Below are 25,582 nucleotides of genomic sequence, written 5' to 3'. Positions count from 1 at the left end.
GAGTCATTGCTTATACTTTTTGAGTAACAGTAGACTTAATTTAGAAGCTATTCTTATTAAAAGATCAGTTACATTACTTTTGAGTCAGAAACTATATATTTGCTTATATTTATTTAAAATGAAATAAAATCCATTTGATCCATTATTATTTAGGTTTAAAGTCTTACTTCACATCAAATTAGATTAATAACTGTTTTTGCAAATCGTATAAAGAGTAAAGGTATGAGGATTACATGGGTGTGTCTATATGTATATTAGAATTATAAATAATATATGAATGAAGAAGAACCTTAATCCTTTTTTATTATTTGGCCTTAACTCTGAATAGACAAACACATTTTAGTAAATTTATTTTGTCACTCTTTTGATTCGCTCTCTATTTAAAATTGCACCCTAAAATAAAAAAAAAAACTTTTAGACTAAAAATGGATTTTTTATATAGTCTTCAGATTACTTTCTTCCATCATAATGAGATTTTATTTGATCATATGCTAATATTTAAATATTCTAATTGTTAAAATTGTTCAATTATTCTCTCAGTCTCTAGAGCCAAAAGGAGTAGTTTATAAGGAAGGAATTAAAATGACTTTATTACTTGCAGTGGAAAATGCCCAGGATGCAGCACAATTTTTTTGATCCAATGGGCCATGAGTCCATCCAGGCCATTTATAAGAAGCAACAAAAAACTCTGGAAGATCAGTTGTTGCAGGTAAAGAAGCCTAAAGAGGAAGAAGAGGTACATGTATGAGATTTTCTCAAATATGTCTCAATAGGAAAATGTCACGCCCTTTTATAAAGTTATAATTATTTTTAAAATTATTTTATACATCCAAGTTTCCAGATGAACTACAGCTATGTGGGATTTATATTTCACTCTATGGTTAAAAATGACAACTCAATATGGGGACTCATAACCTAATACAAGGTCATGAGAAAAATACATAGAATGGTTTTACTGGGTTACTGCACAGTGCAATAATATCAGCCAATGTTTCTATCACCTTGAATCAGAGTTTTGCTCATCCATAGGAAGACCACATGGTGTTATTCAAATTTGTCCTCATAAAGAACATTTACTTCTCTGTCTCTCCTATTTTAAAGAGTGTATGTGATTCTGAGATGAAATTAATTTTGAAAGGGTGCATTTATGACAATTATGTATTATATGTGTATAGAGCCCCAAGGAACACATCAATTTTACACCAGCTATTAGGAAATACAACTGGGATGAATTGGTTGATATTTATAAAATACTTGAAGACTAAAAAGGACTTCAGGACTGGGCACGGTGGCTCACGCCTGTAATCCCAGCACTTTGGGAGGCTGAGGCGGGTGGATCACAAGGTCAGGAGTTCGAGACCAGCCTGGCCAACATGGTGAAAACCTGTCTTTACTAAAAATACAAAAAATTAGCCAGGCATGGTGGTGGGCACCTGTAATCCCAGCTACTCAGGAGGCTCAGGTGGGAGAATCACTTGAACCTGGGAGGTGGAAATTGCAAGAGGTTGCAGTGAGCCGAGATCGCGCTACTGCACTCCAGCCTGGGCGACAGTGCAAGACTCCATCTCAAAAAAAAAAAAAAAGACCTCAGGAAGTGTGTAAGAGCAACGGTGCAAAATTATGGTGTCTTAAGAGCCCAGGTTAAAGCCCTGACAAAGTCTGTTTTGGCTGCCATCTTTCCAAGAAGCCAATTAAATTGTAAACTTGTTCTGTTCATTTCATTCAAAGAAAATCTAGAACACTATAACCTGTTATTTCCCAAACTTTTCTAAAGAGATGACTTTCGCTTCCAAAAAGAATCAGGCTTAAACCAAATAACGATTTGTTTATTAGTTTTTCATCAGTTGTGTATATATGGTCACACACACACACACACACACACCCCAATCATTTCTGAGCGTTCTTTAAAGTTTTGAAAGTGTTTTAATGTCTTAATACTCATTATTTTATTTTGTCTTCTCAATATTCCTATGTGATATACTCAGGGACAAATATTATTAGCTATTTTTTATGAATGAGAAAACTAACTTTTAACAGTTAAAAGACATGTTGAGTCCCTCAGCTAAACAAGAAATGCTCCTAGGACTACACTCAGGCTTCTAAATTCTTAACTGCTTCATTTCTGTAGTTTCCCTGCTTTATCAGAAATATATGGCTAATTTGCCGCAGAAGTAAAATGTTAAAAATTTTTACCAATTTAAAAGTTTTGTGATTGTGCCTTGAGCTAGTCATATTACTGATCTGGTTGGTATCTTGCAAAAAAAATTAATTCTGATAAGTACATAATAGCTTCCAAGATTAAAACAAGGAATGTTTAGAATTTACAAGTCTGCTTGAAAAGGTTTTCATCCAAAATAATTTATAAATTTGTATTTTAATAGGGGAGTTCAGTTTTGACTTGGAAAACTATTACCACCTGACAAGAAAGTTATTGTATCCTGAGGTCCATTGCTGCTATTTTGATGATGGAAGAAAGTGCCAAAAACATCAAGCAGATCATTGTGAAGTGCTTACATGATAACTTCAAGGATGGTATCATAGAAAACTAAGTGATTTGGGGGTTTTGATGACATTAGATGGACTGCATTGCAGAATCTTAGGGTTGGGGCAGAATACATTTATTGCTCTGGGTAGATAATTTGAGAGATACAGACTCACTTTTGAAAGGTGCCTTCCTAGCTGAGGCAGAAATATACATATCTTAAAACTCATACCCTTCAATTTTGTATTATTGGTTTGTCAGTGTGCCTTTAAGCATTTATAATACTAAGTTGCCTCATGTTTTCAGAAAAATAGTGGAGTGTCAATTGTTATTTTATCACTTTAAAATTTCAACTTAATGACAAAGCTAGGATATGTTCCTTCTACTCTACTGAAAAAATAAACATATAACTATTACTTTAAACACAATTCAGCAGGGTTGGGTTATTTAGAAATTGACCTCCACATTTGAAAGCCTACCAGAGTGCTTTGCATATGGGAGATACGCAATAAATATTTAATAATAATAATGAAATACATATCTATCAAGTAAAAGTATGTTTTCCTCCATAGGCACTTTAAGTTAAATCATAATACCAGCATGCATTTGTCGCTTTTATGATTTATTCTTTAAAAATGAAAAAATATAAATGGTGAATCCGTCTCAATAAGACAAGTCAATAATGAAACAACAAGCAAAATGACATTTTTATTAAAAACTTATTTACCAATCCACTAAGCCAGATCAATTTATGAAGATCATCTGTTGGATTTTCAAGATTTTTACCATTTATTTATTACTGCTTTTACTAAAAATGAGCTCCTAGGATTTGAGGAGCAGCAGGCACATATTTTTTATCTGCCTCATGATATCAGCTAATCTGATATTATAAAACCACAGAAAATTTTATATTTCATTATTTCACAATTACTGTATTCCTCTTTAAAGTAAATTGTTTAGAGTTTATAAATAAAGGTAAGCATCACAGAATAATGGCTGTTAGGAATTGGTAATAGAAGTTTGGCTTTAATGAATGATACATTTCTTTTTAATTTTTTTTTTTTTTTTTTTTGCTTAATAAAGCAAAAGAATCAAGAAGATCAGCTGATAGTGACAGAAATTCCAAAATGACACTGGCTTGAGTAGATAGAAATTCATTTTTAAGAAAGACTTACAGGATTTCATATAGATATGCTTAATTCTTTTCATTGTAATGTTGAAAAATATTTTAATCAGGATCTAACCATATTTCCAAATCAGTATTAGCCAAATTTGATGTTCAATGTGAACAGTCTCCCTGCTTCAGTATTTTCATTTAAAAATTAGAAATTAAAGATATTGTTGGCAAATATGGGAATTAAATACAACAATAAACACTGGAGAATTGTATAACATTTGCATTTAATTAAATTAAAATCTCTAAAAGAGTGGTGGAAATGTAATCATAGCATAGCTTGAGATAAATTGATCAATTTTCTCAGGAACCTCAGAATAAATTCTAGACATTCTTACAATTGAGTCTGTATCTACACAGTATCCTCTATGTGCATCAGCCCTATATTTTTAGTTGTATTTCCCCCCACCCATTTAAGCTTGGATGCTTACAGTGACCTGAGAACCAAATGAAGCAACAGAGAATGAAATTCTGTTATGACCTTTACAATCTAAGGTCAGTGGCCATGAATACCAAGAAATTTCGGAACTATTTGATACTGGGGATGAAAAGGCTAATTTTCTAGTTGCTAATGGCTAAATGAATTTCTCATCTTCAACAATATTTGTCTTTGTGCCTTACCTTTAAAAGAGGTATCCTTTGATAAGTCTCTAGTTTTTTATAATAATCTTTTAATGACTTCTTAAAAAGATCAATATGTAATGTAACTGCCCACTTCCCAGCCCCTCCACGCACCCCCCTCATCCCGCCTACCCAGGCTGCTATCACTAAGTTGTACCCTATGGAATGTAAGGTAGCTTCTGAGATCTTTCCTTAAGAGACAGCTGGCACTTGACTTTTACTCCTTTGTCTTGATCTTTCGTATTTTTCTGTTGACAGAAATGTAGGCATTACAGACAGACATAGAGCAGTCCTGTTGAACCATTATATGACCTTGGAAATAAAGGTGCTGGGCAATGGAGGGACAAGAAGAATGAAGTGTGGGTATCCAGCACCACAGAGTACAATTCCAGCACAGGGCTACCCACTTCCAGATTTACTGGTGAGAAATCAGTTTCTATCTTATTTAAGCAACTGTCATTTTAAATTTTTGTCACTCTCAGCTGAGCCTAATCATAACTAAAACAGCACACACAATTGCCATTAAAGTTGCTAGGGCAATGTCATATTTCATTGAACCCAAGGCATCAACAAATGTAAGAAAGCATCTCAATTTCAGAGGTGTTAACGGGTGAAAAAATATGCATCTGAAAATGGATGAACTGTGATATTTCCTTAAATGAGTTCCTTAGAACACTAGTTCTGAGGAATTTTAATAGGTAATTACAAAAGGAGCTAATAAAATAGTTCTGAGAAACACCGGTTTTGAAAATTAGATTTTTGTCTTCACTGCAGTATTTTTTACAAACTGCTAATGTATGTGAGCTCTAAAACATGGTAATAATGTTCATGGTGTTAAATGTTCAGGATTTGGTCCAGTGCAAAATATTTTATTTTATTTCATTTACATCATATCATTTTTATTGTGAAGCAGATCAATGAACTAGTCTTTTTTTTTTTTTTTTTTTTTTTTTGAGACAGAGTCTTGCTCTGTCGCCTGGGAGTGCAGTGGCGGGATCTAGGCTCACTGCAACTTCCGCCTCCCAGTTTCAAATGATTCTCCTGCCTCAGCCTCCCGAGTAGCTGGGACTACAGGTGCGTGCCACCACACCCGGCTAATTTTTCTTCATATTTTTAGTACAGACGGGGTTTCACCGTGTTAGCTAGGATGGTCTTGATCTCCTGACCTTGTGATCCGCCCACCTCGGCCTCCCAAAGTGCTGAGATTACAGGTGTGAGCCACACCTCCCGGCCAAACTAGTGTTTTATGGAACATACTTTAGGTCAAGACAGACCCAGACATGGAGAGGCCAGAGAGTAGGTGCCTGTACTATGAACACACAAAATGACTTTAGAAGTCTACTTTTTAACAGCCTAAAATATTTCTTCATAGAGAAGAAAATAATAAATTTTTACATTTATTTTTGAAGATTTGTCCTGCAGTTATCAGTTAGGTTCCACTGTGTTGTTCAAGCCATAGTCAATTTTACCACAGTGTTATACATCAGACTGTGACTAGTGCAGAAATATCACATTGAAATCTGAAAATTGATTTGAGAGATAAGACATTCATTCTGCTAAAAGTGCAGGTGAATAAGGAGTGAGGCCAGGCGTATATTTTCTAAGTTTACCAAAGGGTGTGAGGTTCCATTCTGAGAGAGACAGAAGTAGTAAAAAGAAAGAAACACAAGTTTGACACTCTTTGAATTTTAAAATTCTTAATTCAGTGACAGCAAGAACGACTATCATACTACTCTGTCCTCGGCTTTTCCCTACATGGATGAAAAAATTCTGAGATGAGCTGAAGGAAACATATACAAACACAGTCTCCACCGTAACATCTGGCCCTGCCTCTCTTCTCCTCTTCTACCGCACCATCAGCCCTTCCTGTATTCCAGAAGCCTGATGCCATTTGCCTTATGTTCATGTGTGTGGGAGCTAAACACGAATTTTATGGAGAAAATGGTCGTTATTGCTCAATATTATAAAAAGTATATAACTGTGTTTTTCCCTTTTATGCTGAATGTTTTGGTTTCCACAGAGGCTTCTGTTTATAAGGGTGACATATGGTATTGCGATCAGGTAGGAGATGTTTGTTCAGACAGGGTTATTCCTAGTCAAATCAAAAATTTCAAATCCCAGCCTGGCACAATGGCTCACACCTGTAATCCCAGCATTTTGGGAGGCCGAAGTGGGCGGATCACCTGAGGGCAGGAGTTCGAGACCAGCCTGGCCAACATGGCAAAACCCTGTCTCTACTAAAAATACGAAGATTAGCTGGGCTTGGTGGCAGGTGCCTGTAATCCCAGCTACTCAGGAGGCTGAGGCAGGGAGAATTGGTTGAACTCAGGAGGCAGAGGTTGCAGGAAGCAGAGATAGCAGCACTGCACTCCAGTGTGGGCAACAGAGCAAGACTCTGTCTCAAAAAAAAAAAAAAAAAAAAAAAAAAAAAAAAAAAATTCAAATCCCATGAACAGTAGAAACTAAACTTGGAAAATTACTTTAAGATTTTCAAAGATATTTCTTATGCCTCAGTACTTGGCTGTCATTGAAATATATTTCTGAAAAGAAAAAAAAATCCTCATATTATTACATGTTATCTGGAGAATAATAAAGTATCCAGATGATTAAAAAAATTTTCCATTTCTCACCTCAAAAATCATTGACTTTAAAAGATTTTTTATTATAAAATAAATAAAGTATTATTTTACTTTAACTTGCAACATACTATAGAAAGTATAACATTTTTTTCTTTGTTAGTTAATGCCAATACCTTAATATATATTGGATGACTGAGAAAGGATGCTGTTCTGGTTAGCTATGAGATTGACTCAAACAATTTTAGATTATTTTACTTACCGCAATCTGATATTAAATAATATAGTACACCAACAGGTTTTAAATGCCATACTAGCCTTCTTAATATTTTAATTGTTTCCAAATAGTTCCACCTTAGACATAATACTTACCTGTAATAGCTTTAGTAACCTAATTAGTCTCCTTGGGAAACAAATAAAAATAATTTCAAAATTGCTAAAGAAACAAATTTTAATGGAGCCAAGCATACAAATGAACTCTTAATTTTCACATTTCTATGTGAAAATAGTATTTTTCCAAAATATTTTTAATATTTATAATAAGATATAACACAGTGAAGCTTCTTGGTGCTATCTCCCAAATTCACAAGCACTTGAACATTATGTCTGGAAAAACAATCAGGTACAAAGTTGATTTGATTTGATATAAGAGCATCATAGAACTCTCAGTTCACCAGAAATATATAAACTCTATCAGAGTCAATAAATCCAGGCCTACACCTTTCTTTATAAAAGAAAATGCTCCAAATAATGAAGGTTTTAATAACTTAGTCCTTACCACATTAACTTGCCTCAAAACCCTGCTATTCTCCCAAGGTCAATACAAGGGAGAAAGAACACCTTTATATATTACATAATAACATTTATTTAAACTTTACTATAATCTAAGTACTGTGCTAAGCATTTCTCATCCAGTATTTCATGGGACTTATGCAACCCTATGAGCTAGATACTACCACCACTGTCATTTTGTGCAGAAGGAGACTGAGGTAATAAGTGAAGGAGCCAGTAGACATGTTACGGGAATAATGACTTAAGCTAAAAGAATGAAGCCAGGAAACCAGCCAGGGAAGGAAAGAGCTTTCCCAGGAATTCAGGATGACTCATGGCTTATCTTTCCCATCCAGGGAAAATAGTTTCCCGAATCTAAACTCTTACCCAAGCAATATGGCCAAGGAGATGTTTATGGAAGGAGGTGCATGGAAATTTTCAGCATGCTTGAAATCATACCACTGTTGGCTACTGCCCATGCTGGCTGTATGTATAGTCTATCATACGTTGAAAATGATTTTTTTAAAGTTGGGGAAAAGTGTGTGTGCGGGGCGGTGAGGGGAGTGCACCACTAATCGAGAAGAATTCCCACAAAAAGAAATTCGTTGTCACTGTAGTTGGAGGCAGTTTGATATCACATATTGGGTTTTTCTATGTAGTCAACAGACTAAGAACTAGCTATAAAACTAACTGGTAGCTATAGCTTTCCAAAGCTTCCAGTTCAACTCAGTTCATACTTACTTCATGTTCTTCCTAGAAACACTTGCTGTTATTTCTGATTCTATTCTGCCTGACCACATATTAAAACCTCTCTAACACTCAGAAATTTAGTCCTAACTACTATGCCCTAGAAATAAGATGCATTTCCTTGACTTACATCGTAAGTGTAATAGAACTCTTACTGCTTCAGCTGAATTTTTCTTATTGCTTTCCTGGAATTACTTGGCAATTCCAGGTGTTGTAACTTATTACAATAATTCAAAGCACTAGGTAATTTAAATTCTTCCCAACTCATCATTAAGAGTTTTAATTTAAATATCACCAGAGTGACTTTTATGCAAACAAATCCCCAGGAGCCAGTAAATGATTTTGAATTAAATTTCCTTTTCTTTGCTATGGTGAGTGGAAACTTGGGAAAGAAATGTAAATCATTTTCTCTAGAACATAAAATATTCCAAGCTGCAGAAATTTGCTTATAAAGGATATGTTAGAAATAATTCTCAGGAAATATATAGAGACACATAAGTGAGTGTGTGGCCCACCGTGGCCCTCAATAAAAGCAAGTGAAAGAGCAAACCTTATAAAGGTCTGTCCTCTTTTCTTAAATAATGCTGCCCACTATTTTTTCTCACTGGGTAGGAACAAAAATGAGAAATAAAACAGAAAAAAAAACTCTTTTTCTGTTGATCATACAGTTAGGTCACTCAAAACCATAAAGATTTAAATCTTATGATTGTAGGGGAGACCCAAAAGTATATCAAAGCTGAACATTTCAGAAAGTTAGCTTTGGTTAAGAGATTAAAAGTCTTTTTACTACTTTGAACCTGAATTGGCCAACGCTATATTGGAACTCTACTAACTGGAGTAGGTAGACTTAGTAGAGTTCCAATTAGCGTTGGCCAATTCAGGAACTCTACTAAGGGGAAACAATTTTTTAGATGGCCTGTCTATGAATATAAATAATTCTATGGTGGCTTTTAACCTCTCTCAATCTTGGCTTGACTTAACTTCTCAACCTCAATTTGCCTGTCTTTAAAATGTGAGTAATGATAGGATCCACTACATCATGCTGCTGGGAAAATTAAATGAGATCATGTATGAAACTGTAAGTGCTTTAATACACAACTACTTCATAAACATCTGTTATTATCTTCTCTGATACTAGTTATAACTTAGAAGGCCCTGCTACTGGAATTTGAATTGGAACAATAACTCAGGTGATTACACCACTCAAAAGCAAAGTACATTAAACATTTGAAGAGAAACCCGTGCATTTACAACTCATCCAACAGCAAACAACAATCTTGCCTCCTAAAGATGCTGAGAGCTTCTAGGCAGCTGAGACTGGATGTCTTCATTGGAGAGTGGAGAGGCTGCACTCCAGCAGCCTGGAAGCACCACTCTGCCCCGGGCATTCATAACAGGCCTTGAATACAATCAATATCTCAACTGGAAAGTCTATGTGCCTGGAGAACACCACACACTGGGTGGTAACACGGCAGATTTGTGAGTAACAGGTTTGTAATAACAAGAGAGGTAGAAACTTCTTTGTGCAAGATACCTAGTAGCAGATGATAACACCTCTTAAAAATGAAAGGGAAAAACCAATATGATAGTTCAAAACATAACGTGAGGTAATTTTACAAAGGAGTTTGCCAGGTCATCAGGCAAAATTTGAAGATATGCTTTTAACAGAAATCTTGAGGATTTTTGAGGATCAACCTTCACTAACCATCAAGGCATATATGTCTGAAGATGCTAACATTTATTTTATTCTAATATGATAATGAATATTCCTATAGACAGGACAAAATAACTGTGTTTAGGTAAAAAGAAAAATTGAAACAATGACTTGCTGAAGTACTCGCACACTGAATAACCGGTAATCCGAAATTCGTATTTCTGTGAAGTCATCAGCAATGTAAATAAACACTCAATTATTCTTTTTCTGGATTATCAATTCTATTTTATTTTATTTTATTTTTTATTATTATACTTCAAGTTCTGGGATACATGTGTAGAACGTGCAGGTTTGTTGCATAGATATACATGTGCCATGGTGGTTTGCTGCACCCATCAACCCATCATCTACATTAGATATTTCTCCTAATGCTATCCCTCCCCTAGCCCCCAATCCCCCGACAGGCCCCAGTGCATGATGTTCCCCTCCCTGTGCTCGTATGTCCTTATTGTTCAACTCCCAATTATGAGTGAGAACATGCAGTGTTTGGTTTTCTGTTCCTGTCTTAGTTTGCTGAGAATGATGGTTTCCAGCTTCATCCATGTCCCTGCAAAAGACATAAACTCATCCTTTTTATGGCTGCATAGTATTCCATGGTATATATTTGCCACATTTTCTTTATCCAGTCCATTATTGATGGGCATTTGGGTTGGTTCCAAGTCTTTGCTATTGTGAATGGTGCTGCAATAAACATATGTGTACATGTGTCTTTATAGTAGAATGATTTATAAACCTTTAGGTATATACCCAGTAATGAGATTGCTGGATCAAATGGTATTTCTAGTTCTAGATCTTTGAGGAACTGCCCCACTGCCTCCCACAATGGTTGAGCTAATTTACACTCCCATCACCAGTAAAAAAAGCATTCCTATTTCTCCACATCCTCTCCAGCATCTGTTGTTTCCTGACTTTTTAATGATTGCCATTCTAACTGGCATGAGATGGTATCTCACTGTGCTTTTGATTTGCATTTCTCTGATGACCAGTGATGATGAGCTTTTCTTCATATGTTTGTTGGCTGCATGAATGTCTTCTTTTGAGAAGTGTCTGTTCATGTCCTTTGCCCACTTTTTGATGGGGTTGTTTGTTTTTCTTGTTAATTTGTTTAAGTTCCTAGTAGATTCTGGATATTAGTCCTTTGTCAGATGGATAGACTGCAAAAATTTTCTCCCATTCTGTAGGTTGCCTGTTCACTCTGATGATAGTTTCTTTTGCTGTGCAGAAGCTCCTTAGTTTAATTAGATCCCATTTGTCTATTTTGGCTTTTGTTGCCATTGCTTTTGGTGTTTTATTCATGAAGTCTTTGCCTGTGCCTATGTCCTGAATGGTATTGCCTAGGTTTTCTTCTAGGGTTTTTATGGTTTTAGGTCTTATGTTCAAGTCTTTAATTCATCTTGAGTTAATTTTTGTATAAGGTGTAAGTAAGGGGTCCAGTTTCAGTTTTCTGCATATGGCTAGCCAGTTTTCCCAGCACCATTTATTAAATAGGGAATCCTTTCCCTATTGCTTGTTTTTGTCAGGTTTGTCAAAGATCAGATGGTTGTAAATGTGTGGTGTTATTTCGGAGGCCTCTGTTCTGTTCCATTTGTCTGTATATCTGTTTTAGTACAAGTACCATGCTGTTTTAGTTACAGTAGCCTTGTAGTATAGTTTGAAGTCAGGTAGCATGATGCCTCCATCTTTGTTGTTTTGGCTTAGGATTGTCTTGGCTATATGGGATCTCTTTTCATTCCATATAAAATTTGAAGTAGTATTTTCTAATTCTGTGAAGAAAGTCCATGGTAGCTTGATGGGAATAGCATGGAATCTATAAATTACTTTAGGCAGTATGGTCATTTTCACAATATTGATTCTTCCTATCCATGAGCATATGAGCATGGAATGTTTTTGCATTTGTTTGTGTCTTCTATTATTTTCTTGAGCAGTGGTTTGTAGTTCTCCTTGAAGAGATCTTTCACATCCCTTGTAGGTTGTATTCTGAGGTATCTTATTCTCTTTGTAGCAAATTGTGAATGAGAGTTCACTCATGACTTGGCTCTCTGTTTATCTATTATTGGTGTATAGGAATGCTTGTGGTTTTTTCACATTGATTTTATATCCTAAGACTTTGCTGAAGTTGCTTATCAGCTTAAGGAGATTTGGGGCTGAAACAATGCAGTTTTCTAAATATGCAATCATGTCATGTGCAAACAGAGACAATTTGACTTTCTCTCTTCCTTTATGAATACACTTTATTTCGTTCTCTTGCCTGATTGCCCTGGCCAGAACTTCCAATACTATGTTGAATAAAAGTGATGAGAGAGGGCATCCTTGTCTTGGGCCAGTTTTCGAAGGGAAAAGCTTCCAGCTTTTGCCCATTCAGTATGATATTGGCTGTGGGTTTGTCATAGATAATTCTTACTATTTTGAAATATGTTTCATCAATACCTAGTTTATTGAGTGTTTTTAGCATGAAGGGGTATTGAGTTTTATCGAAGGTCTTTTCTGCATCTATTGAGATAATCATGTGGTTTTTGTTATTGGTTCTGTTTATGTGATGGATTACATTTATAGATTTGGATATGTTGAAGCAGCCTTGCATCCCAGGGATGAAGCCGACTTCATCATGGTGGATAAGCTTTTTAATGTGCTGCTGGATTCAGTTTGCCAGTATTTTATTGAGAATTTTCACATCAATGTTCATCAGGGATATTGCCCTGAAATTTTTGTTTTTTGTCGTGTCTCTGCCAGGTTTTGGTATCAAGATGATGCTGGCCTCATAAAATGAGTTAGGGAGGAGTCACTCTTTTTCTATTGTTTAGAATAGTTGCAGAATAAATGGTACCAGCTCCTCTTTGTACCTCCGGAATAATTTGGCTATGAATTCGTCTGGTCCTAGACTTTTTTGGTTGGTAGACTATTAACTACTGCCTCAATTTCAGAACTTGTTACTGGTCTTTGTGCAGGGATTCAAATTCTTCCTGGTTTAGTCCTGGGAGGGTGTATGTGCCCAGGAATTCATCCATTTCTTCTAGATTTTCTAATTTATTTGCATAGAGGTGTTTATAGTATTCTCTGATGGTAGTTTGTATTTCTGTGGTATCAGTGATGTTATCCCCTTTACCATTTTTTATTGTGTCTATTTGGTTCTTCTCTCTTTTCTTCTTTATTAATCTGGCTAGCGGTCTATCTGTTTTGTTAATCTTTTCAAAAAACCAGCTCCTGCATTCATTGATGTTTTGAAGGGTTTTTCATGTCTCTATCTCCTTCAGTTCTGCTCTGATCTTAGTTATTTCTTGCCTTCTGCTAGCTTTTGAATTTGTTTTCTCTTGCTTCTCTAGTTCTTTTAACTGTGATATTAGGGTGTCTGTTTTAGATCTTTCTCATTTTATCCAGTGGACATTACATGCTATAAATTTCCCTCTAAACACTGTTTTAGCTGTGTCCCAGAGATTCTGGTACGTTGTGTCTTTGTTCTCATTCGTTTCAAAGAACTTATTTATTTCTGACTTAATTTTGTTATTTACCCAGTAGTCATTCAGGAATCGGTTGTTCAGTTTCCATGTAGTTGTGCAGTTTGGAGTGAGTTTCTTATTCCTGAGTTCTAATCTGATAGACTGTTTGTTATGATTTCCATTCTTTTGCAAATGCTGAGGAGTGTTTTACTTCCAATTATGTGTTCAATTTTAGAATAAATGTTATGTGGTGCTGAGAAGATTGTATATTCTGTTGATTTGGGGTGGAGAGTTCTGTAAATGTCTATTAAGTCCGCCCAGTCCAGAACTGAGTTCAAGTCCTGAATCTCCTTGTTAATTTTTTGTCTTTTTGGTTTGTGTAATATTGACAGTGGGGTGTTAAAATCTTCAACTATTATTATTTGACAGTCTAAGTCTCGGTAGGTCTTTAAGAACTTGCTTTATGAATCTGGGTGCTCCTGTATTGGGTGCATACATATTCATGTTAGTTAGTTCTTCTTGTTGCCTTGATCCCCTTACCATTATGTAATGCCCTTCTTGGTCTTTTTTGATCTTTCTTTGTTTAAATTCTGCTTTATTAGAGATCAGGATTGCAACCCCTGCTTTTTTTTCTTTCCATTTACTTGGTAAATATTCCTCCATCACTTTATTTTGAGCCTATGTGTATCTTTGCATGTGAGATGGGTCTCCTGAATACAGCACAATGATGGGTCTTGACTCTTTATCCAATTTGCCAGTCTGTGTCTTTTAATTGGGGGAATTTAGCCCATTTACATTTAAAGTTAATACTGTTGTGTGTGAATTTGATCTTGACATTATTATGCTAGCTGGTTATTTTTCCCCTTAGTTGATGCAGCTTCTTCATAGTGTCAATGTCTTTAAATTTTGATATGTTTTTGCAGTGTCTGGTACCAGTTTTTCCTTTCTATATTTAGTGCTTTCTTCAGGAGCTCTTGTAAGGCAAGCCTGGTGGTGACTAAATCCCTGGGCATTTGCTTGTCTGTAAAGGATTTTATTTCTCCTTCACTTATGAAAGTTAGTTTGTCTGGATATGAAATTCTGAGCTGAAAATTCTTTTCTTTAAGAATGTTGAATATTGGCCCCCACTCTTTCCTGGCTTTTAGGGTTTCTGCAGAGACATCCACTTTTAGTCTGATGGGCTTCCCTTTGTGGATAATCTGATCTTTCTATCTGGCTGTTCTTAACATTTTTTCCTCCATTTTAACCTTGGTGAATCTAGTGATTATGTGTCTCGGGCTTGCTCTTCTTGAGGAGTATCTTTGTGGTGTTCTCTGTATCTCCTGAATTTGAATGTTGGCCTGTCTTGGTAGGTTGGGGAAGTTTTCCTGGATAATATCCTGAAGTGTGTTTTCCAACTTGGTTCTATTCGCCCTGTCACCTTCAGGTATACCAACCAAAGGTAGGTTTGGTCTTTTCACATAGTCCCATATTTCTTGGATGCTTTGTTTGTTCCTTTTCATTCATTTTTCTTTAATCTTGCCTTCATGTTTTATTTCATTAAGTTGATCTTCAATCTCTCATATCCTTTCTTCTGCTTGATTGAATCAGCTATTGATACTTGTGTATGCTTCATGAAGTTCTTGTGTTGTGTTTTTTCAGCTCCATCAGGTCATTTATGTTCTTCTCTCAACTGGTTATTCTGGTTAGTAGTTCCTGTAATCTTTTATCAAGGTTCTTAGCTTCCTTACATTCAGTTAGAACATGCTCCCTTAGCTCAGAGGAGTTTGTTATTATCCACCTTCTGAAGCCTACTTCTGACAATTCATCAAACTCATTCTCTGTCCAATTTTGTTCACTTGCTTGCAAGGAGTTGTGATCCTTTGGAGAAGAAGAGGCATTCTGGTTTTTGGAATTTTCAGCTGTTTTTGTGCTGATTTTTCCTCATCTTTTGGATTTATCTACTTCTGGCCTTTGATGTTGGTGACCTTCGGATGGGGTTTTTGCGTGGGTGTCCTTTTTTTGATGTTGATGCTATTGCTTTCTGTTTGTTAGTTTTCCTTCTACCCAGTCAGGCCCCTCTTCTGCAGGTCTGCTGGAGTTTGCTAGAGGTCCACTCCAGATCTTGTTTGCCTGAGTATCACCAGCAGGGCCTTCAGAACAGCAAAGATTGCTGCCTGCTCCTTCCTCTGGAAGCTTCATCCTAGAGCAGCACCCACCGGATGCCAGCCACAGCTCTCCTGTATGAGGTGTCTGTCGAACCCTGCTGGGAGGTGTCTCCCAGTCAAGAGGCATGGGGGGTCAGGAACCCACTTGAGGAGGCAGTCTGTCCCTTAACAGAGCTCAAGCACCATGCTAGGATATCCACTGCTCTCTTCAGATCTGGCAGACAGGAAAATTTAAGTCTGCTGAAGCTGCTCCCACAGCTGCCCCTTCCCCTAGGTGCTCTGTCTCAGGGAGATGGGAGTTTTATCTATAAGCCACTGACTGGAGCTGCTGCCTTTCTTTCAAAGATGCCCTGCCCAGACAGGAGGAATCTAGAGAGGCAGCCTGGCTACAGCGGCTTTACTGTGCTGTGGTGAGCTCCACCCAGTCTGAACTTCCAGGTGGCTTTGTTTATAAGGGGTGGCGGTTTATAAGGGGAAAACCGCCTACTCAAGCCTCAGTAATGGCCGACGCCCCTCCCCCCACCAAGCTCGAGTGTCCCAGGTCAATTTCAGACTGCTGTGCTGGCAGCGAGAATGTCAAGCCAGTGTATTTTAGTTTGCTGGGCTCTGTGGGGGTGGGATATGCTGAGCCAGACCACTTGGCTCCCTGGCATCAGCCCACTTTCCAGGAAAGTGAATGGTTCTGTCTCACTGGCATTCCAGGCACTACTGGGGTATGAAAAAAAAAACTCCTGCAGCTAGTTCAGTGTCTGCCCAAATGGCCACCCAGTTTTGTGCTTGAAACCCAGGGTCCTGGTAGTGTAGGCACCTGAGGGAATCTCCTGGTTTGCGGATTGCGAAGACCATGGGAAAAGCGTAGTAACTGGGCCAGAATGCACCATCCCTCACAACACAGTCCCTCATGGCTTCCCTTGACTAAGGGAGGGAGTTCCCAGACTCCTTGCTCTTCCTGAGTGAGGTGACATCCTACCCTGCTTCTGCTCACCCTCCATGGGCTGCACCCACTGTCTAACCAGTCCCAATGAGATGAACCGTGTACCTCAGTTGGTAATGCAGAAATCATCCACCTTCTATGTTGGTCTCGCTGGGAGCTGCCAACCAGAGCTGTTCTTATTCGGCCATCTTGCCAGCCCATTCAATCATTCCTAAAGGAGACTATGTCTAATTGGTAACAGTAAACTTGCAAAGCTCATATGAAACTTTTGAGGGGTTTAACAACCATTTAGGGAAAGGGTTTTTTATTTATGTGACAAAATTATGACTGAAAGCTCAAAACTCATTATTTTAGTGATTTATAATTGCTTTTAATGCACACACGAACACACTTTTACAAATACATGCACATACGTGAATCAGAAGGAACACTTACTGTCATTTCATTCATGCTCAGGAGCATGGGACTAGGTGGCAAAGTGCCAAGGCGAAATTTAAAACCATCTTCTAAAGTCATTCCCCAAAATTGGCTGTAATTCTGTGCTGTCCATCTGCCTTACAAATGAGAGAAAAATATAGAAAAATATATACAGGTTATATGACATCACTTTTATAAATACATGTTCCTTTATATTTCTGAAATTCAATAGCAGCAAATCTCACAATATGAGAATTGTCATAGGCTAGATATTCTTTATATAATGATGCATTATTGATTATTTTATAATCAAGGGTATGAGATACTCTTCCTAAATAAGGTCCATTTCAAGTATTTTAATGATTCTTATGAAGAACATAATCCCACAAAGGGATTAAGTGTTAATAAGGCCAATATATGCAGTTTCCTTTAAATGCCATTAAATGCATCTTAGAAAGAAGCTTAAATATACAGAAATGCACTTATACATTAAATAGGTTAATACATTTTCTTTAAAATTTAGATTTGAAAAGAAATTGACAAGGTAAAAACGTATGCATGAAAAATGAAGGACAAAATAGTTATAATTTTAAAAAATGACATCAGATTTTTAAAAATTAATTAAAAATCTAATTAATCAGATATTGAAATATTCTATTATATATTAAATGCGTTCATTTGTTTTAAGTGCTCATTCATCTTAGTTATTAATAATAATAAAAAATCAGTTGATGTGAAAGTGCATATTTTCGTAGAGACATATTTTGTGCCCTTAATTAGAAAAAAATTTCTCTTCAAAATTTAATATTGAAATTTGAAGACAAACAAAATTTTTTACTAGATGATAGTGGATAAAAAATTAGAAAGATGCAAGTAATTTAATCATTGCCTATTCTGAATTATCTACCACTTGAGGTCAATATATTTTCAGTACTCACATCAAATTTAAACCCTGTCCTGCTATGTTTATCACCAAAATCGTTTATAATGTGATAGGCTCTTATGAATCATTGAAAACACAACTTAATTTTTAATAATATACCTCACAAGTTAATGCTTTTAATTTGTATAAGATCCATTAGTTCATAAAATCTTTAGAAACTTGGTTACAATTTAAAGTGCAATCTCAATAAAGGAACCTCTGAATATAAGAGATATTGTAGTATAATTCAAAAGGCTAACTGGGCAAAATTGGGCAAAACTGTGACATCAGTAAGTATGTTTTTGTTGCCCTATGTTAGTAGTTTTCAAACATCAGGTCAGAGACATTCATAGGTTATTTAATTCAGCACTCAATTTGGTGAGCAGGGTGATAGTTTAAGAAAGTAAAATAGAAGATAGGAGAAATAATAGGAAATAGTAGAGTTTACTACAAATACTGAGGTAATAAACTCTCTGTGTCTGTATGTGTGTGTTGATGCTTGTGCACGTGTGTGTGTACTAGATCACAAAGTAAAATGTATGTTCTACTGTGAGATATGCTCAAAAAGTGTGAAAGGTATGACTAACCTATAACATCCTTCTTGACCTAGACTCATAAGTTTCATTTTAATCCAATTTAGCATTTATTGAACTTTCTTAATTGATCTATCATATTCTCTGATAAACACGGAGAACATAGATATGAATAAACTTCTCTACATTTAAGAAGCTCATACCTTAAGAAACACTGCAAAGATAGAAATGACTTTGGCATGTGCCATTTGTTAGCAATATATCAAAATATGATCAAAAGCTTCAAACATAACTGAAGGAGTTGGCAAATTTTTTACATAAAGCAAATTTAGTTCTCTATCTGGAAGGATGAGAATGACTTTGGTGACCAGACATGAAAGAAGAGAGCATTTGTTTAAAGTAAAAGTAACTCTTGAGCAAAGCATGCAGGTTTGAAGTTGGGTGGCGTGTTTAGGGAATGACAGATAAGTTAAATGCTTAAACTAGGAGAGAGGATAGGGACACAGGGGCTGAAAACGGTATAAAAGATAAGGTAGTAAAAAAGCTTTTGGACCAACATGTTTTTATGCTAAGGACAATGCTTACGTTTCACAAGCAATGGAGTACCATTGAGAATTTCTGGAAACAGAAACAAGTCAGGTAATTTCAAACTAGGCTTGATAAAGAAATGCATTAGAATATAGTCTAGAATGGAAGAAGTAAATATCTAAGAGAAACTTTTTGTGTGGGAGTTAGCAATATCTACTGACTGAGAGTAAAAGGAAGGAAGAACCAAACTAACATCAAATTTTCAAGTTGAGCAGATAGAGCAAGATGCCAGTGACTAAGAATAGGTAGAAGTTAATCGCTGCAGTTTGGGGTGAGCTGGTTTTGAGAAAACAGTGAAAAATGAAAGCCACTTATCCAGTAGACCAAATTTTGAGTTCATAAGAAAGAATCTATTTCACTATCCTTTGAATGTAAGCTGGCCTAGTAACTTGCTTTACCCAATAGAAAGTGGTAGAATTGATATCGTGAAACTTTCAAGCATAAGCTTTAAGGGAGGACTGGGGCAACTTCCACGTATGCCCCATTAGAATAATAATTATGAGAAGAAGCCAAAGCTAGCCTGCTGGAGAAACATGGCCCAATTAACAACCTGCACCAACCACAAGACATAGAGTAAGGCCATCACAGACAATTCAGCCTCAGTTGAGGCTCTGTTGACACAGTAGTAATTCCAAAAGAGAGCAGTAAAAGAGCCTCAGTTGAACCTATTCCAAATTGCTGATGTGAAAAGATGAAAAGCTTATGGTTTTAAAATGCTGAATCCTGGAATGGTTTGTAATACAGCAGCAGTTAATTGAAACACTTATATATCTCCCTTTATTCCACTAACTTTCTGATTATTACTTGTGCCACTAATTTACAGCTTCTATTCTCCCCTATTATTAGAAATCCTTTTATAAAGGTATGATAGTGTTGGCTCCTCAACTAGATGGTAAATTCCCTTAACATAAAAATTATTTGCTTTTTTGTTTTGTTTGAGGCAGAATCTCACTCTGTGGCCCAGGCTGGAGTGCAGTGGCGTGATCTCAGCTCACTGCAACCTTCACCTCCTGGGTTCAAGCAATTCTAGTGCATCAACCTAACGAGTAGCTGGGACTACAGACCTGTGCCAGCACACCTGGATAATTTTTGTATTTTTGGTAGAGATGGGGTTTCACCATGTTGGCCAGGCTGGTCTCAAACTCCTGACCTCAAATGATCTGCTTGCCTCGGCCTCCCAAAGTGCTGGGATTACAGGCATAAGCCACTTCGCCAGGCCAAAATGATTTATTTGTATCCTCAGCCATGCCACCAGTGGAACATATGTTTTATTAATATCAACTGATTACATTAAAAAATAATACAGAGAATAAATAAGCACTGAAGTACATTACATAGAATAAATAAAGACTTGGATCTAAAATACTGTCAAGATGTGGGAAAGAAATATTTTAAACCAAAGATTGCATATTTGATGTAGGCTATTTTAAAAAGCACTTAATAAATATTGAATGATATAATATGGTTATATTTTTACACATAAAAACAATTTGAGCATAATGAAGAGAGAATAGCTGAGAATTAGAACTTTCTTTTAAACTTAAAGACTTCCCCCCTTTTTTGCCCTGGTAAATAATTTTAGTTTTATTTCTTGTCTTTATAGCTTGCTCCTTTTACTTAACTTTTTTCCTTTGGTTTTTATATGTTTCCTTTTGCTCCAATTATACTTCACTTTCTACTCTTTTAAAGTTATGTGATGTTTTAATATTTGCTACTAAAATGCAAAGCCCATGCCTCTTAAGCAGCCGTAGGGCATGCTCAAAATAAATAAATCATGGAAAGAAAGTTCCTCCTTCCAAGGAAGATATTAGGTTGCTGCAAAAGTAATGGTGGAGTTTTGCACCAACCTAATAGCATTCCCAACAACCTCTGTGCTCCTAAGTGTGTATTCTTAGGTGTACCACATTGGTTTAGACTATGGTTTCTCGTGTACTTGTTAACAGTGGAAAGCTAGGCTGCTCTATTTTGGTTTCTTGGAAATGTATGTTAATTAGGTCTAGCATTTGAACCCTTTTAGGAATCTGATTCAGTTTCTCAAGATGACATACACTCCCATCTTCTTTGAATAATTTAAATATGATTTGCCACAGAAAATTATAATTGGTTTTCCCTGGAAATACTGAAAATGTCATCAAGTTATCTTCTAAAATATTGGTTTAACACAAACACACACACTCACAAACACACAGAGGAACTGAGAATGGTTTAAGGATATTAATATCAACAAATGTGACTTTCTATGTTTTGTATGTTCCAAGAAAAAACTTTGAGTACATTGAAATTTAGTGTCCCCATTATGCTGGGAAACAACATGTTATATGTGGAAGGAGATTACACTTCCATTTTATAAAAATACTTCTCCAGATTATTTCACTTTTCTAATTGCTTGATAATAGTTCTTTTTATGTGAAATTTTTTCCAGAAATGTAGAAGATGTTATCAAGTGTATATCGAGATTCGATCAATGGCAGTGGAGAAATCCTGAAGCAGATACCAGCTGGCTTGTTCCTCTTCCTTTTAGTTCTATAATAAAAGCCAGTGTTGGTGCCTGTATCTTTTTATGTTTCTTGGGGTTTTTTTTGTTTGTTTTGTTTTGTTTTGTTTTGTTTTGTTGACAGGGTTTCACCCCCCGATTCCCACGCTGGAGTGCAGTGGCGCAATCTCGGCTTACTGCAACCTCCGCCTCCCAGGCTTCAGTGATTGTTGTGCTTCAGCCTCCCGAGTACCTGGGATTATTGGCATGCACCACCATGCCCAGCTAATTTTTTCTGTATTTTTAGTAGAGATGGTGTCTCACTAGTTGTCCAAGCTGGTCTTGAACTCCTGGCCTCAAGTGATCCACCCACCCACCCTGGCCTCCCAAAGTGCTGGGATTACAGGCATAAGCCACCTCGCCGCCAGTGCCTACATCTTAATTTCCTCTATGTAAATGGAGACGCCACCTAATTTTTCAATCTGTATGAGAGCATCAGTTATTTCCAATGTTTCAGTGTCAATCATCCCTACCTTTTGTGTACTAGCAAAGTAAAGTAGCTCAATCTGTCTTTTGATTCAACTGTAAGTGACATTGGTTAGATACCCATCATTTCAGTGAAATTATTTAGATTGGCTTGTTATTTGAATATCATCCTTGTAAGGTCAGATTCTACCCATGATAGCTAAGCATGTGATTGGCTTGGTGAGGGCAGCAGCAGAGGGAGAAATGGTTAGTATGAATACATGAATTTTGCTGACTTCCTGATTTTGCCTAAATACTTATCCAAAGTAGCTTTCCCTCCACTTCCCTTACCTACACCATGACATTGCTCTTTCCTAGATAATTTACAGCTATGCTCTAGATTTATTATTTGATCATTTTAATTATTTAATGTTTACCTTTGCATTCCAGTTTTACATGCTTTCTATCTCCCTTCCTATTTCTCTCCCACTCTTTCTTTTTAAACAATGACCATTTATAGAAACCAAGCAATACATTGAAACCTGCACAGTAAATGGCAGTGTCAAGAAACATACAAAGCAAGATTTCTCTCACCCATAGTCTCCTTTATTGACCTGTTCAATTAATTCTGGATGAACAAGGCATACATGCTGGGAACATTTCCATTGCTGTCCTGAGCATGTGCTGCAAAGATATGACAATTACAAAAGTGGCTTGGTCTTTATGAAGTATATTTCAATTAGTAAAAAGAGTTATACATTGTTAAGGCATAAAACATAATTTCTTGATTAATGTTAGCCATATGGTTATTTGATTCTTGGCAAAAATAAATTGTAAAACATACGTTAGCTACCACTCAATATGCTGTAATCCTCTACTCCAGGCAATTAACAAATGATATGATCACACATCTGTTGAAGTTTGAAAACATAAGCCAAATTGGATGGTAGATTCAATGTACTTGTATTTGGAAACTTTCTGCAGGCTAGTCCTTTTAAAGCAGCCTGTTTTTATACAGTTACTGTGCTCAAAAAACACAATTTGCCTGTAGGGTATCAGAATATTATAATTAAGAGGTACATTTAATGAAGACCTGTTGTATGATGAAGACCCATTGTCAAGAACATCAACCTCAAACATTAAAAGATATTCATGATTAAATTTTCAAAATCCCTTAAAATTAAATATGCTTATACAAAGTTACAGGTACATGATGTCTTATGACATATGATTCTGCCTATATGTACATAAATGTATACTTTGGTTCACAAATATTTCTTTTATTTGAAGAAAACATACACACACAGTAGAACTCAGTTCTGTGCCACTTAAATTATTACCAGGAGTTGCAGTTTTCTTTAATTACTGATCCCTCTTCATAATGTTGACCATCTTTGAAGCAACCTGTCAAAGTAACATGTAAAGAAATGAAAATCCTAAACTAAGTAATAAAGTACATTAACATAAAATGTAATCAAAAATCATAGTTAGCTTTTCAAATATGCAGACATGTTTGGTGCCAAAAAAGCTGATAGAATCCATGTCTGGTTTGTGTCAAGGTGTGTATATCGAATTCTTCTGTGCTTGTTTCAATGCTTTTATCTTTAAACTGCATATTATGTTCCAACAGGGAGGATTTGCAAAACATGAAAACAAGATTACCAAGGAATTAATCACTATGCTCAAAAAATAATTAATGCTTTTAAGTAAGTAAACAATATAATAGTATTTGAATTGATTTATGGCATTTCTCATTTAAAAAAAACAACTAATCAAGTCTCATAAGTGCTTATAATTAATTGGATATGACTGGAGCAAGTAGCTTTGGACTCAAAATACCAGGTCATTTCATTGAATTTACCTTACAAAGACAAATTCTATTTTTTTCTTTAGGATCTGAATAAGGGAAGAAATTCAGGAAATCAATAAGATTGTAGCCATTTGCCTTCCAAATCCAAATGTTTCTTAACTGTTAACTGAAACTAGTTATTAACTGCTTTATGAGATTATATGAACGACTCAAAAGAGATGGATGGTGAATCATTATCATATAAAAACCACTAGTAACGTATTGTAAAAATAGTGCTCTGGTTAAAAATTTAAATTCCTTTTGAAAATATAATCTGCTCAAATTCAAAATTAACATTGAATTAGCAAAAGGGACTCAACTTTGTCTAGTGAGACTGTTTTTGATAGAAACATGTAATTGGTATTTTATGCCAATGGCCTCTAATTAAACAAAATGAATTTTAACCTTTTATTCCTAAAATCATAGGGCAAACTATAGGTTTAGAAAGCATTCTAAGGGACCTTGTTTAACTTCTAGCCACAATGTTACAAAGCCACTTAAGGAATTAGCCATTGTTTGATTTTCCAAAAAACATTTTAATAAAAAATATTTCATAACTGCCCCTCCCCTGGATGTTTCACAGTCCAATATTCTACTTAATGAATCTAATTATTTATGTATTTGCATCTATGCATCCCTTTCATATGGAATTTTGGTACGTCACAATCATGGGGTAAGAAAAGGAAACCACCCTTCTCTTGACCACAGTTTTCCTAATGCAGCAAACCCGAGATGTAGGAAGACTGAACTTCACATCAAATTCATGGTTTTAATTGCTACATAAGATTAGACTCCTTTCATAACTGAATCCACAGTATGTTTCTAATTTAAAGAGATTCTAAAATTTTTTATTACCTAGAAACAACAGAAAATCCATGCAACAATCCAAGTTTTCATTCAAAGCCAAGAGAAGTACTTCCCTGACCATTCTTAAAAACTGAGAGTGTGGGATTTAAAAAAAGCTGATTTTTAATCATACCTCATGAATCTTGAGTGTTCAACATATGAATTCCATGGATAAATGGAACAGACATCTCAAGGGTCCTTAAGGAAAAAGACCTTAATACTCAGCTGAGTATTAGCTGACTTATACTCAGCTAATAATTTTGAAGTCAGGGGACCGCCATTACCAAGCCACCCCAAATCATCAACACTAAATTTAATGTTAACAAAAACTCCATTTCTTGGTCATCCTTCCTTAATTTCATGTAAGAGATAACTGAGACATTGCATTCACTTTAATCTAGCATGAGAATTAATCTCTTGAGCAAAAGCCATAATCAGTTACTTCGGACCCCGGTCAAGGTGTTGACACAGTAAAGCATCAGTGTCTGTATAATACCCAGACGCAGTCCACTCACTCCTTTGCTACAATCCTTCCCAACTCCAACGGATCCCTCATTTCCCACACAGCATTTACAGAGATCGTCAAAAATATACATCATGTCGCTTCCTACTTAAAATCTTCAAGTCGTTTCCCATCAAATTTAGAATAAGACCAAACTTCTTACTGTAACCTATAAGGCCTTATCCAAAATGTCTCCACCCTAATCTCTGCACTTATCACTCCTGTTGAGCTGACTAGGGTGGAGGTTCCCAGAAGCATGAAGGATTAGCATAATAGTAGTGAGGATAGAGAGAAGTAGGTGGATATAACTTGGAGGTAACTCAAAGGGAATCACTCATGGATTGAATCTGGTGAATGAGGGCAAAGAGGAATCAAAGATACCTCATT

The 25,582-nt window shown here is 36.0% G+C and overlaps 1 protein-coding gene and 1 long non-coding RNA gene across 5 annotated transcripts in view; one reads left to right on the top strand and one right to left on the bottom strand.

Moving 5' to 3' along the window:
• TINAG (tubulointerstitial nephritis antigen) overlaps positions 1–25,582 on the bottom strand; it is an 82,616-nt gene that overhangs the window by 46,346 nt on the left and 10,688 nt on the right. For 3 of the 4 annotated variants that reach the window (XM_016955678.3, XM_016955679.1, XM_518550.6), the window contains 4 exons: positions 23,339–23,402; positions 22,593–22,682; positions 17,036–17,150; positions 596–719 (listed from right to left, as the gene is read on the bottom strand). In XM_016955678.3, coding sequence (XP_016811167.1) covers positions 596–719; positions 17,036–17,150; positions 22,593–22,682; positions 23,339–23,402 — 393 coding nt within the window. Of the gene's footprint in view, positions 1–595; positions 720–17,035; positions 17,155–22,592; positions 22,683–23,338; positions 23,403–25,582 lie in introns of all 4 variants that reach the window. The other variant, XM_009451489.4, reaches the window with a different exon arrangement.
• Positions 669–21,749, top strand: LOC107975173 (uncharacterized). Its single transcript, XR_001718478.3, has 5 exons — positions 669–736; positions 2,382–2,532; positions 4,536–4,698; positions 9,510–9,861; positions 21,483–21,749. It is a non-coding gene; the product is annotated as an uncharacterized LOC107975173 (long non-coding RNA).

The sequence above is a fragment of the Pan troglodytes genome, chromosome 5, assembly GCF_028858775.2.
Source record: "Pan troglodytes isolate AG18354 chromosome 5, NHGRI_mPanTro3-v2.0_pri, whole genome shotgun sequence".
NCBI lineage: Eukaryota > Metazoa > Chordata > Mammalia > Primates > Hominidae > Pan > Pan troglodytes.
The sequence above is the reverse complement of the archived record's forward strand: the minus strand, read 5'-3'. Positions and strand labels throughout refer to the sequence as shown.